The 14,861-nt window shown below is 43.6% G+C and overlaps 1 protein-coding gene across 17 annotated transcripts; it reads right to left on the reverse strand.

Moving 5' to 3' along the window:
- Positions 1–614: 614 nt before the first annotated feature.
- LOC125537284 (uncharacterized) lies at positions 615–5,605 on the reverse strand. Of its 17 annotated transcripts, none has more exons than XR_015616331.1 (10): positions 5,217–5,605; positions 4,992–5,070; positions 4,779–4,846; positions 4,354–4,431; positions 3,696–3,751; positions 3,512–3,620; positions 3,373–3,427; positions 2,090–2,180; positions 1,483–1,615; positions 615–1,205 (listed from the first exon to the last, which is right to left on the reverse strand). XR_015616331.1 is itself a non-coding variant. In XM_048700582.2 (9 exons), exons 4-9 carry the CDS (start codon positions 4,375–4,377, stop codon positions 1,585–1,587), a joined length of 366 nt encoding a protein of 121 aa, XP_048556539.1. In that variant the 5' UTR covers positions 4,378–4,431; positions 4,779–4,846; positions 4,992–5,070; positions 5,217–5,605; the 3' UTR covers positions 1,311–1,584. The 17 variants fall into 17 exon arrangements, 2 of the variants coding, with proteins under 2 accessions (XP_048556539.1, XP_087399930.1); XR_015616330.1 differs by having other exon boundaries at positions 615–1,208; XR_015616336.1 differs by lacking the exon at positions 615–1,205 and adding an exon at positions 2,289–2,363 and having other exon boundaries at positions 1,311–1,615.
- Positions 5,606–14,861: the final 9,256 nt, after the last annotated feature.

Below are 14,861 nucleotides of genomic sequence, written 5' to 3' on the forward strand. Positions count from 1 at the left end.
AATTCATCAATGCAATGTAGGCATGTAGTCCGAATATAGTCATACGTGCTTATGAAAAAGAACTTGCATGACATCTTTTGTCCTACCCTCCCGTGGCAGCGGGGTCCTAGCGGAAACTAAGGGATACTAGTTGACCCGTTGCGCCAAATGGCGCAGCGACCCGCTAAAACCATGTTGTCGATGAAAATAGTTTTATTTTGCAGGAACATATTCGATATTGGTAGTAGAAAGCTCATGTGTTAAACCACGCTATATTGAAAATATGGTTATCGCGCTGCAAATCTGAGTTTGAAAAAAATTGTATAAAATGTACTGATGTACAAACCAGCTAAAGAAGCATTGTATTAGTTGAAAATACGGTTATCATGATGAGAAATCTAAGTTTGAAAAAAACATATATTTAAAAAAATCCATGGTTTAGTTGTGAGCAAACACATATGGTAACAAATTTAAACCCCCTTAATAAAAAAGAATGGGGGCCTTCTGTCTACAATAAAAATGGAGGCTTGCTGTCTAAATAACATGTATACTAACTTTACCCCTAGGGTCTCATTTCAAACCAAGAGTTATTTCTGTTAAATGTAATCAAGACACAAGCGAGAGAGAAACAAATAGAATGAACATGTGTAGACTTTATTGATCATCTTTCACAGATTATATACAAGGTTGAAGAGGCGCCTCCTGAGATGCGTAGGGATGGAAGGAACTGTGAACTGTCACGCTGGTTGCTGGAGTTGCAACCGCAGGTGAGGGGAAACGGGGATTTTCCTGATTAACCGCTGGGATTAATTATCCTTAATAATTTCACAATAAATTGTTAATAGATTGGCAATAATAGAATCCTTTTAATAATGAAAATTGAAAGAAAATAGCTTCGAACTATGTAATGGAGTTTTCAAAATGCGGGCATTCTCTATATAATTTTTCTATGTAAGCTAGAACTTGGGAATCCATGTCATGCTTTGTCCTTGATACGTTGTTGGTAACTCTCCCCTCCCACTTTGGATCCATAGCAATTTGTCCTTCACATCCCCTATATAGGTCACATGCACTGTAATTCCTTCATTTTTTGAAAGGAGCTGAACAAACAATGCCTTGCACAACATTTGTCATCTCTTTAGTGATGGAGCCACTCTCTATAGCCATCTCTTCTCTTTTGAAGGTTACTGGACAAACAATGCCCAGGGCCATGTTTATAACATGTTCTACTGTAATAGAAGTGCAGACATGAAATGAGGAATCAATTCAAGAACACAATGACATATTGCTGCAGTGGAAGGGCAAATTTGAAATGGAAGGGCAAACCAAGATTGACAAGTACCACACCAGGAACAAAAGTTTATAACAGATATAGAAGTGACAATAAACAAGTTTTTCAAGATTTACAATGAACGACATGATTTGGCTTCTTGCTCTAAGATAGAAACAATCTGTACCACCAAAATACACTCTCTTATGGGAAGTAGAACTCATAATGCTGACCTAAGATGTACAAAACCGAGATCAGCCATGTAATTTTACTGCCTACTAGATTATTATTTTTGTTTTCCCCGTCCAGCGAAGAGGAGTCCATGTTTGCAGTCACTACCAACAATAGAGCTGTCTCCTCATATCCCTAAAAAATGAAAAACAAACAAATCAAAATCTATGCATAAAAGCACACTCAAATAAGCAAATCTGAGGCAATATGCACCATGGCTTGATCAGAGTGGAAATGTTGAACTAAATTTAGCAATGGAAGATATTCAAAAATTGGTGAGTCTTGACAGCTAACCAAGTAATGAAGGAATATCCCCGCCAAAATCAAGAACAGTAAATTAGCATCTGGAAGTATATAAAAACAAATATTCTGCTTGGCGGAGTGTTATCTCAATATGATATCAATAACTGGGACTAAATAAGGTAACCATGTAGTGTGTCACGCCTAAGGGCATTTTCCTAAGTACGTCTCTAGTAATACAACTCACTATTGATTGATTTAACTAAGGTGTTCTTCAGTTGGGTATGTATAAAGGAAAATCACTATGCTTTTTTACCAGCGAATGGTGAGCAACTGAAAGACTTGTGTTTTTTAGTTGCAAGAACTAACCTATCAGGCTGCTGTGCAGACTTATTGTTAGTGGAAGACGCTACAGCTGAGCAAAATTTGCTTTGGATTTTCTTTTGCCTGCTGCTCCCTCCTGCAATAATTATTTAGAACAACAAATAAGATAACTATGAGATGATAGAAGGGCACACTAAAGAAGCATGTCTGTATGTACTCAAATAAGTAGACGCATCCTGCTCACATGCAAGCATGGAATATAAGCAGCATGAGGACGAACAATACACGGCGCCTTGCCAGATCCAGAAAAGCATTTTAGCTAGACAGAAAGTAAGCAAACATCAAGGAGCAGAACAAAGATGCAACAAAGCAGGAGATCGAGACGCAGCAACAGTGCAACACAAGAGATCGTAGAACCTGCTAAATACATGGATATGAAGTGGTCAGAGCACTAGCATGCTATGGAACAGAGCACAAACATGTACAAGAAGAGTTGTTCCATAGACAAATAAAAGAACAGTCCATTGACCTGAGTGTTTAATTTTCTTTATTCCAATTTACATAGTTGAATCTTCTGCATCGAATCATGTTGCCACAAAGCTGTAAAAACACGAGAACTCATGTCTGCTGGAAGTGTGATAAAGGGACACAGTTTAGAGTGTAGATTCACTCATTTTGCTTTGTGTGTAGTCCGTATTTAAATCTCTAAAGACTTCTATTTAGGAACGGAGGAAGTATCTGTGAATATGTACACGTAAGGTTGCCTCATCTCTGAAGACACAAATCCACCCTAACTGAAAGCATAAAATGTAGTTTTTTTGCATTGCTTTGGCAGAGCTACATGAGCAGCCAAATACTCTAGTTTTGAAAGCATACTTAATAAGAAGCATTTGGTTATACTAAACGTCATGCAAGGAACACACATTCACTGGCTCGGCTTGAAGCTGGACAAAAAGTAGTGCAATGGAGTGTTGTTGGATGGCGAAGCGACTCGCATAAGAGCACCATTCTTTTCTTGCGATGTCATCAAGGAGAAACTAAGATTATATAATAGACAACAGCGAGAAGGATGGTCTTAGAAATAGAAAGGCCAGAGATGATAACTGAAAATGAATTTAGAGCAATTTGCTATTGTATCTATAGATAGTTTATCCCGGTTTCTTTAGTGCCCCAGCTCCCTTTCCAGCAGTGGAGTTTCTTAACTGAAAGTTTTATAGTCAGAAACGAATATTTGTTATGCCGGTACAAACTGAAGGATGCATAGATAGATGGACAACATAAAAAGCAGCACCATTTATTCCTGGTCACTTGAGCCTGGCCATATTTACCATCCTTCTCTTCAACAGGAGGTGAAGAAGCTTCAGCTTTACCACCAGAGCTCACCTGGTACGTGAAAGAAAACCAGTGAAGAGGGAGACATGTGTGTATATATCGGTATATAGTATGAGGGGTTGAAAGAAGCTGCACCTCGTCTTCTGCATCAAGCTTCTGCATAGGTTCTTCTGGTGCAGCGGTTTTCTTCTCAGCAGCTTGAAATAAGGCACACCTGGCACTGCCGTCTGGGCATGGCGATTTTCTACAAAAGAACACACAAACATCAGTGCATTTAAGTAGTTAAGCATATGTTAGCAGACTGTTTCAGAAGCTAAACCTCGGGGTTGTAACTGCAAGGAGACCAGTACTAAGCTTGGAAGTAGGTGTGCATTTCTACGTATAGAAAGGCAGTTAGAAAGAATTAAAATAATATGCTGGCCTACAGACAGAATAACTAGCATAGTAGGAATCAAAGAAACCGCAATGATCATTAAAGAACGGACATATCTCCTATAGGCCATCATACATTCATAGTTATAGTCATGAACCACGAATCCATACAAATCTTGCAAAAAACGCAAGACCTGTCGAGCAGCCTACTAAAAAAACCCAAAACATCTGAAGAAAAAAATTTAAATGCCGAGTATTTTCCATCTAATAAACATTTTCTGAACAAAGAGCAATATCTTTCTCCCAACACAGATTAAGGCGCGCACAAAAAATACGGGAGAAAAGCGGAGTTTGCTTGGATTTTTTTATCCTCAATCTCTTTAAAAGATTTTTAGCGATGGAGTTTTCTCTTTTTATAGCCCTAAGAAAGCAAAAAATAAGCAAATTGATTTTCTGAATACAAACACACGGAGATAAGATAATCTAAATGATGAATCATGCCTTAATTTTCTGAATACAAACACATCAAGATAAGAGAATTGAAATGAGGCATCATGCCTTCAGGAGCCGAGCGATGGAAAACTAATCATGAAAATACTCCATACATGACCATGTATTCCCAAACTCATCTAATACTTCTGCCAATTGTTGCTCTTCAATATTCCAGATCTCATGCCTGGTCACTAAATAAATAAACATTCGTGAGACAACTTCTATCTGATGTGAGAATCAACTAATAACTTTCTTCTCCACTTGTTTCAGTCCCCAATTTTCCATCCACTTCTCTCAAACACACATGCTACCATAACTGCATCCAAAAGGATGCCTAGGCCTTAAGCAACAGAGTAAATATCGACAATACTTCATTACCATTATAGAGTTTCTCTCCTACAAATTCATATGAAACATAGTGTGCACAGAAGCAACACATACAGGTCAACTCCATATATTTGAATGAACACATGCAAAGTATTCTAGGGCCTTCTATATGAAATTTAGACCATTTTTGCTGCCAAGGTTAGAGCATTACTTGTCCTGTCTCTGGCACAAAACAATCTATGACTTCCAAAAAACCAGAAACAAACTGAATTCCTGCAGCTGAACACCGCAAAATTAAATGCATTAGTGCCTTGTCTCATTCACTGAGTACTATAGTTGAAAAAATTACATGTGAACCTCACAGAAATAACAATGCACTTCAAAGGACAGGAGAAACTTGAGGCCTAGGTTGGGTTCAGCTCACCTTCCAGCACAGGACGAACTCATCTGAACAATACACCCAACGATTGAATTACATTTTATTCTTCCCACACTTGGGGTGCCTGTAAAAATATGAAAGCACAAGCCAAATAAAATTCTATATGAAAACATTGAAAATGGCTATGCTACAGGCTAGCAAGTAATCGTACGCATAACAGAGGAAATTAAAGAAAAAAAGATTCAGAAAAAGGGAAGGGAATGTGCAAACCTCATGTAGGTTGAGGAACACCTCCGCAAGATTATGGACGTCATCTCTCTCTACTCAGCGCCACCCCTGCCGCAGTCATCTCTCTCTACTCAGCGCCGCCGCCATCTCTCTTTGCACAACGCCGCCATCCACATCTCTCTCTGCCCAACACCACGGGCTGATCCGTCGCCTTCCTCTCCTCTCCGAGGACTCGCCACGGCTTTCTGCCCCTACCCTCTGCCTTCCACTCCTCGCAGTGCCCCTAACCGCTGACCCTGCCCGCATCCGTTGCTCCACCAACCCATGTTGGTTTCGCCCGCATGCACCACACCCTCCATGGCCTTCCGTCGCCGCCCCGATCCGGCTGCTGCCATGGCCCCACCACGTCATGCTGATCCACCCCCACCGACGGCCTCTTGGCCCTCCCCTGCTCCTCTATCTAACATCCCAAATTTTCAATCTGGGATGTTATACATTAGATCATTATTGCATACCATATTTTATTTTTGCATTTTGGTTGATCCTAGAAATTCTACGCAACTCAATGACCCACGAAAAGAGTTGGGGATTTCGTTATTTTCATATTTGAGTTTCCTTAAATTTTGAGAATAAGATCATTTGATTTTATCTATTTTTATCATCAATTAGTTCTATTACAAAAATATGAGAGAGGGAATAAAATGACTTTTCCAAAATAAAGAAATATTGAGGATTTAATAAAACAATCAAATAGGATTTTATTTCGGAGTTTTTCGGTGTTTTATTTGAATTTAGGAAAAATGTGCGTTTTTCAAAATTGCATTTAGGTCCCAAATAAATATTCACCTTGTGCGACTTGATTTTAGAAGCCCGTGAAAATTTATTTCGGAATTTTTGGAGTCTGTTTAGTATTTCTTTTTATTTTTCTTCCGAGCGTAATTATAAGCCGGGGCAGCCCACCCGGGCAAACCCTAGCCTCGAGCCGTGTAACACCCCGGATGTAACTTTCCCTATTTGTATTCCAACTCTTGCCGTTTCCGGCGTTAAGTTATATTTATTATCTCGGGTTCGGGTTTTTGTCTCTGTGTGTTGTTTGTCATTGTCATGCATCTCATATCATGTCATCATGTGCATTGCATTCGCATACGTGTTCGTCTCTAGCATTCGAGCATTTTTCCCGTTGTCCGTTTTGCATTCCGGCGCTTCGTTCTCCTCCGGTGGCCATTTCTAGCTTTCTTTCATGTGTGGGATTAAACATTTCTGGATTGGACCGAGACTTGCCAAGCGGCCTTGGTTTACTACCGGTAGACCGCCTGTCAAGTTTCGTATCATTTGGACTTCGTTTGATACTCCAACGGTTAACCGAGGGACCGAAAATGCCTCGTGTGTGTTGCAGCCCAACACCCCTCCAATTTGGCCCAAAACCCACCAAACTCTGCTCCATCATCTAGAGCGTTCGATCACGATCGCGTGGCCAAAAACCTCACCTCATTTGGACTCTCCTATCTCCCTCTATGCCTATTTAAACACCCCCCAATTTTCGGATCTCCTCCTACCTCCGAAACCCTAATTTTCCACCGCGCGCCGCCGGACATTGTCCGCCCGGGGCGGACACACCGCCGCCAGCCAACCGCCTCCTGCCACGTGGCACCCGCCACCTCGCCGTCGCCGCGGCCCGGGGAGCCCGGAGCCGGCCCCTGCGGCTCGAGCCGCCGCGCCGCCACCTACCTCTCCTCCGAGCCGCAGCCGCCGGTGCGCCGCCGCCGCTGCCTCCGCGCGCCGCCGCCGCCACCTCGCCGCGCCGCCGCGCTCCGGCCGCCGCCCCGTCCATCTCCAACTCCGGCCACCTCGACCTCTCCGGCGGTCCCGAGCACTGTTCCGGCGAAGATCCGGCCGTCCTCGTAATCCATGCAAACCCTAGATCTCGGAGGCGTTTTTTTCTCCAAGTCCCAGTAATTCCGATCCAAGTACTCATGTTCGTAGTTCCGTAACTTTGCATCCGTAGCTCCGATTCATGCATATAGCATATCAAAATGTTCATCTCAGAGAGTACATCATTTCATTCCATTGCATCATTTTCATTTGAGTTCCTCTTGATGCCCGAAATGCTGTTAGAAGAGAGCTACTTGAGATAATTGCCAGATCTACTACTCCATTTAGGATTTTGTCATTTTTGCCATGATTAATGTGTGCATGATATGCCCTGATGCTCTACATGTGTTTTGTTAAGGGTTTTTTCATCTTTCCAGAGGTGTAACCCATGTATTTTTGTGATGTGTGTGGTGACTAGTGAAAGCTTGCAAAGTGCTGCACTTGCTAATTCTGTTTTCAGGGACTTAGTAATTTCACTAAGTCATGGACCTGTTTATCTCATGATGCCATATGTTCATGTTGTTTCCTAGTGATCCGTGTCTCTTTTGAGGATGATCAGTAAGGATTTTTTGTTAACCTTGTAGTGATCTTTCCATCCATGTCTTTGTTTGCAATTATGGAGCACCCTAGCTTGAGTCAATCAAGCTCTACTTTTGCTTCGTTGCGAATCTGGGCAGATCGTCAACTTGTTTGTGATTTTGCCGATGTTATTGTAGTTGATCCGTGCATGCTATGCCATTGTTCTTGCCATGTCTAGCTTGTATTTTGTGCCTTCTTAAGAGATGTATGCTTGTCTTGCCATGACTTGCACCATGGTGAGTGCATCGAGCTCGTAAACAGCCCTTCGTAAGTTATGTTTCAGCATGTCCCAGTTTTCACTTAGTCTGAAAACTGATTATGTTTTTGCTATGTTCACATGCTTGCAATGGTATTTTTTGATCCCTTTTGGCTCAAGGTCACTAAGGGACTTTTGTTAAGCTCTTTGAGTAGCTCCATGCCATGCTTTACTTTGCCATGTTCAGGTCCTGTAGCATGTGGTTTTGTTGCTCCGAAGAGGGCTACCTGATCTGAAATTCCAGACAAGTGTTAATTTCACTAAGTCTGAGATCTGTTTGCCATATGCATTTTTGCTATGCTTGTTTGAACCTGTTAATGGATGAATTGGCCATAGCTCAGTGCTAGACTTTTGTTAAGCATCTTGTATGCATCCCTGCAATGTATTTTGTTGTCATGTTTGGGATCTGTAGCATATTCATCTTATTGCATTTAGATGACTACTTGCTGTAAATCGCAGACCGGTGCCATATTTGAATCGCTTGCCATTTCCAAACCGTAACTCCGATTCCGGCGTTCTTTATATCGTTTTCAAGCGATTTCATCTCATCTTTCCATTGGCACACTTGGTTTTCCAAGTTGAGGTCAGGTCAAGCATTTCCTGTCATATCTTGCATTTTGCATCCCGCATCGCATCCCGCATAGCATATCATCATTGCATCATATTGCTTGGTCTTGCACGTGGTTGATTGTATCCTTGTTGCTTGTTTGTCTTGTTTGGGTAGAGCCGGGAGACGAGTTCGCTAACGAGGAGCCCGTTGAGTTTACTTTCGAGGATCCAGTCAACTCTGACAACTATGCAGGCAAGATGATCATACCCTCGAAATCACTACTATCTTTGCTATGCTAGTTTGCTCGCTCTTTTGCTATGCCATTGCTACGATGCCTACCACTTGCTTGCAAGCCTCCCAAATTTCCATGTCAAACCTCTAACCCACCATGTCCTAGCAAACCGTTGATTGGCTATGTTACCGCTTTGCTCAGCCCCTCTTATAGCGTTGCTAGTTGCAGGTGAAGTTTGGAGGCCGTTCCTTGTTGGAACATCTTTTATTTACTTGTTGGGATATCATTATATTGCTATGTTATCTTAATGCATCTATATACTTGGTAAAGGGTGGAAGGCTCGGCCTCTCGCCTAGTGTTTTGTTCCACTCTTGCCGCCCTAGTTTCCGTCATACCGGTGTTATGTTCCCGGATTTTGCGTTCCTTACGCGGTTGGGTTATAATGGGAACCCCTTAATAGTTCGCCTTGATTAAAGCTTTTCTAGCAATGCCCAACCTTGTTCTTACAATTTGCCACCTAGCCTCTTTTTCCCTCGGGTTTCCGGAGCCCGCGGGTCATCTTATTTTAAACCCCCCCGGGCCAGTGCTCCTCTGAGTGTTAGTCCAAACTAGAGTCCTGTGCGGCGCCCCCTCGGGGAAACTCGAGGTTTGGTTTTAGTTGTATGGAGCGCTCATCTGAGTGTGCCCTGAGAAAGAGATATGAGCAGCTCCTATCGGGATTTGTCGGCACATTCGGGCGGTGTTGCTGGTCTTGTTTTAACGTGTCGAAGTGTCTTGAGTTACCGAGATACCGAGTCTGATCGGAACGTCTTGGGAGGAGGTCTATTCCTTCGTTGACCGTGAGAGCTTGTCATGGGCTAAGTTGGGACTCCCCTGCAGGGATTTGAACTTTCGAAAGCCGTGCCCGCGGTTATGGGCAGATGGGAATTTGTTAATGTCCGGTTGTAGATAACTTGAACCTTAATTAAAATGAATCAACTGAGTGTGTTACCGTGATGGCCTCTTCTCGGCGGAGTCCGAGAAGTGGACACGGTGTTGGAGTAATGTTTGCGCAGGTTGTTCTCTAGTTTCTCGCTCGTGCTTGGCCTTCTCTTCTCGCTCTCTTTTGCGAATAAGTTAGCCACCATACTTGCTAGTCGCTTGCTGCAGCTCCACATATAATTACCTTGCCTTACCTATAAGCTGAAATAGTCTTGATCGTGAGGGTGCGAGATTGCTGAGTCCCTGTGGCTCACAGATTACTATTACACCAGATGCAGGGCCCGATGATTCCGCTCCAGAAGACGCATATGAGCTCAAGTGGGAGTTCGACGAAGACTCTCAACGATACTATGTTTCCTTTCCGGATGATTAGTAGTGGTGCCTAGTTGGGGGTGATTGGGACCGTGTCACATGTTGGGTTCTCTTTTATTTTGGCGCCGTAGTCGGGCCATGAGTGTTTGGATGATGTAATGTTATTTATGTACTTGATTGACGTGGCGAGTGTAAGCCAACTATGTTATCTCCCCTTTATTATTTATATTACATGGGATGTTGTGAATATTGCCTAACTTGCGACATATGCCTTCAATGCGATTATGTCTCTAAGTCGTGCCTCGACACGTGGGAGCTATAGTCGCATAGAGGGTGTTACAAGTTGGTAATCAGAGCCTTCCCCGACCTTAGGAGCCCCATTGCTTGATCGTTTTTAGCGGCCGAGTTGTGTCTAGAAAAATGTTTTGAGTCATTTAGGAATTATATGTCGGAGAGTTTAGGAATTCTTTTTACTTCCCAGTCTCCTCATCGCTCTGGTAAGGCATCCTGACGTAGAGTTTTGACTCTTCTCTTCTCAAATTTCACTAAAAAAAATTTTAGGATCACGCGGGTATCTTGGAATCGTTCCGATGGTTTTATGATGAGAACATTGTCTTGGTGCCTCCTGTCAGGGGTTTAGTGGAAGTGTCCCGGGGAGTTGAGCTCTGAGGTGTTGTCATCATAATTTTATCATTGCAGTTCTGGAATAGTGAGTTTAGTACGCCGACATCGAAAATCTCTTTTTTGCAGTTTGTTGGTGAGATAAACTCGACGCCACCCAGTACTGGGGCGGGAGTTCGGGAGTATCGCCATAACTTGTATAACGGATGCTTTTCGAAGGTTGAGGTAGATGGTTTCCGAAGGTTTCTTGGTTATGTGTTGAAGGATGGATACAACTAGATGTAGGATTTGCTAGTTTGGGTGAGATATTATGCTTCCCCTATATCCCCAACACCTGATTGCATAACCGGAAAGGTTCGGGAGTTTCATAGGTGGGAATTCTAGTAGCTCTAGTTCTTCTTCCACGGATATTGGTTTGAAATTGGGATTTCTTACCGATTATTCGTTCTTGATCCGTACCTTGTTGATTTATTTCTCTACCTTAATTCTACGTGGCTTCTCAATTTATGGATATGTGACCATTTCAAGAGGAATGCATTCGTTCATTTTGTTCGGATGTGAAGACTATATGTTGCAATTTTCATTCCGTTGGATTCAGCTTCAATATTTATCTGTCAATGTGCTAATGGTGGTCAACCTCTTCAGGATGGCTCCTCCAACGCGCACGACTCCGAATCCTGATCCTCCACCACCTCCCCCTCCTCCGGAGGCATGGCAAGCTGTGATGGCCGCAACCAATGCAAACACACAGTTGATCATGCAAATTCTCCAAGAGCGGAATCAAGGCAACCAAGGGAATCAAGGCAGCAATCAGAATCACTTTGCTACACTCAACCAGTTCCTTGCTAACGGGCCAAAGACTTTCAGCAATTGTGTTGAGGCAACCGATGCTGACGATTGGCTTGTGGATCTGTGTAAGAATTTCGAGTGCAGTAACGTCAGGCCTGAGGACTTTGTCAAGTTCGCTTCCTTCCAACTCAAAGATCAAGCTGCATAATGGTTCCAGCAGTACAAGGACTCCAGAGGTGGACGTGTTATCACTTGGGATGATTTCCGTCGAGATTTCCGAGCTCATCATATTCCCCAGAGCGTGGTTGAAAGCAAGCGTGAGGAATTCCGCAACCTGAAGCAAGGCTCTTTGTCTGTCTATGACTACAACAAGTTGTTTCAGAAGCTCGCCTGCTTTGCCAAGCAGGACGTCCCTGATGAGAAGAGCATGATATATCAGTTCAGGGGTGGTCTCAGAGAAGATATTCAGCTAGCTCTTATTCTCTTTGAGCCCTTGAGATACGATGAGTTCTACAACATGGCACTGAAGCAAGAGGCTGCTCAGTTGAGGTGTGATGCTTCCAAGAAGCGAGTCAGAGATGTTACTCCTTCTTCCTCTACTCAAGTGGCCAAGCAGCAGAAGTATTGGCTTCCTCCTCCTCCGTTCCGTCAGCCGTATCAGCAGAAGAGCAAAGGTGGCAGTGGTTCTTCCCACCCACCCAACCCTGGCTTTCAGAACAAGACTTCATCTCAAGCTCCAAGATCGAGTGCTCCGTATCACCGTCCGCTTTCAGAGGTCACGTGCAACAAGTGCCAACAGAAGGGTCACTATGCCAACAAGTGTTTCAACCAGAGGCGTCTTCCTCCTCCTCTTGTGAGATCGGCAAGTACAGCTGTGGTCAAGCATAACCCCAAGTTCGCCAAGGTCAATATGGTGAATGCAGCTCAGGCAGAGGACTCACCAGATGTCATCATGGGTAACCTTCCTGTTAATGATATTCCTGCAAAAGTTCTTTTTGACACGAGTGCATCGCATTGCTTCATTTCCAAACCTTTTGCATCAAAGTATGAGTGTGATTATCAGTATCTGCAAAGTTCCTTGCAAATTGTGTCACCGGGCAAGCAGATGACAGCTAACACCTGCGTCCCGGAGGTTACTATCACATTGGGTGACTACAAGTTCCTTTCCTCCCCAATTGTTCTGGGTAACTCGGATATTGATCTTATTCTCGGAATGGATTGGCTTTCTAAGCACAAGGCACATCTTGATTGTGCTGCTAGGCAGATTCAATTGACTCATTCGTCTGAGGATGTTATTGTCTTTGCCGCTCGGGATAATACAATCCGTATGTTTTTTCTCAATGAGAAGGGTGAATTGGATGCCATCTCTCAAATTCCAGTCGTTTGCGAATATCAAGACGTCTTCCCAGAAGAGCTTCCAGGAATGCCTCCGCACCGGCCAGTTGAATTCGTTATTGATCTTGAGCCTGGTACGGAACCTATGTGCAAACGTCCTTACAAGCTCAGACCTGAAGAGTTGAAGGACCTGAAGAAGCAACTCGATATCCAAGAGAAAATGGGTCTCATCCAGCCTAGTTCTTCTCCGTGGGGTTGTGATGTTCTTTTTGTGAAGAAGAAGGATGGAACGGACCGACTTTGTGTTGATTACCGTCCAGTGAACAAGAAGACCATCAAGAACAAATACCCACTTCCCAACATTAATGAGCTGTTCGAACAACTCAAAGGTGCTCGAGTATTCTCCAAGCTTGATCTCTGCATGGGTTATCACCAGATTCGCATTCGTGAGCAAGATATTCCCAAGACGGCTTTCAGGACAAGCTTTGGTTCATATGAATACACTGTCATGTCTTTTGTCCTCGTCAACGCTCCTCCGACGTTCTCTCGCATGATGAACTTCATCTTCAACGCCTACCCCAATGACTTCGTTTTGGTCTATCTCGACGACATTCTGGTTTTCTCCAAGAACAAGGAAGATCATGCCAAGCACTTGCGTTTGGTTCTTGATAAGCTCAGAGAACACAAGTTCTATGCCAAGTTCCCCAAGTGCAAATTTTGGCTCGATGAGGTTCTTTATCTTGGTCATATCATCTCTGCCAAGGGCATTGCCATGAATCCTGAGAAGGTGTCCGCAATTGTGAATTGGGAACCTCCTCAGAACGTGAAGCAACTCCGTAGCTTCCTCGGTCTCGCAAGCTATTGCCGAAGATTCATTGAAAACTTTTCTAAGATCGCGAAGCCTCTCTCTAATCTTCTCCAGAAGCACGTCAAGTACGTTTGGTCTCCGGAGTGTGACATTTCTTTCAACACTTTGAAAGAGAAATTGATCACTGATCCAGTTCTGACTCCGCCTGATGAATCCAAGCCGTATGAGGTCTTTTGTGATGCCTCTCTCCAAGGTCTTGCCGCAGTATTGATGCAAGAGAAGAAAGTTGTTGCTTATACCTCTCGCCAGTTAAAGCCTAATGAGAAGAACTACCCCACTCATGATCTCGAGTTGGCGGCAGTTGTGCATGCTCTTTTGACTTGGAGACATCTTCTATTGGGTAGAAAAGTGGACATTTTCACTGATCACAAGAGTCTCAAGTACATCTTCACTCAGCCTAATCTCAACCTCAGGCAAACTTGATGGGTCGAAATGATTCAAGAGTATAATCCGAGTATTGAGTATACTCCAGGCAAGGCCAATGTGATTGCTGACGCTTTGAGTAGGAAAGCTTACTGCAACAGTCTGATTCTCAAGCCTTATCAACCCGAGCTTTGTGAAACTTTCCGCAAACTTAATCTGCAAATTGTTCCTCAAGGTTTCCTCGCCAACCTTCAAGTCTCTCCTACCTTGGAAGACCAGATTTGCCAAGCCCAGCTTCTTGATGCTATGGTGAAAAAGGTGAAGATTGGGATTGCCAAGAGTCAGCCCAAGTACAAGTGCTACCGCCTTGATGACAAGGACACTCTCTTCTTCGAGGATCATATTGTTGTACCCAAAGGTGAACTTCGTAAAGTGATCATGAACGAGGCTCACAATTCTCTCCTCTCCATCCACCCTGATAGCACGAAGATGTATCAGGACCTCAAGCAAGCTTATTGGTGGACACGAATGAAGCGCGAGATCGCTCAATTCGTGAATGAATGTGATGTCTGCAAAAGAGTGAAGGAAGAACACCAAAGGCCAGCAGGTCTCCTCCAACCTCTTGCCATTCCAGAATGGAAGTTTGACCACATTGAAATGGACTTCGTGACTGGGTTTCCAAAGTCCAAGCGTGGCAATGATGCTATATTCGTTGTCATCGACAAAGTCACCAAAGTGGCTCACTTTCTGCCTATCAAAGAGTCGATCACTGCAGCTCAATTGGCGGAACTCTATACATCTCGTATTGTCTCTCTGCACGGTATTCCTCAAGTGATCTCTTCAGACCGTGGCAGCATCTTTACCTCGAAGTTTTGGGATTCTTTTCAGAAGGCCATGGGCACCAACATCCGCTTCAGCACAGCTTTCCA

Source organism: Triticum urartu, chromosome 2A (assembly GCF_056163025.1).
Source record: "Triticum urartu cultivar PI428250 chromosome 2A, HENAU_Tu73, whole genome shotgun sequence".
Classification (NCBI taxonomy): domain Eukaryota; kingdom Viridiplantae; phylum Streptophyta; class Magnoliopsida; order Poales; family Poaceae; genus Triticum; species Triticum urartu.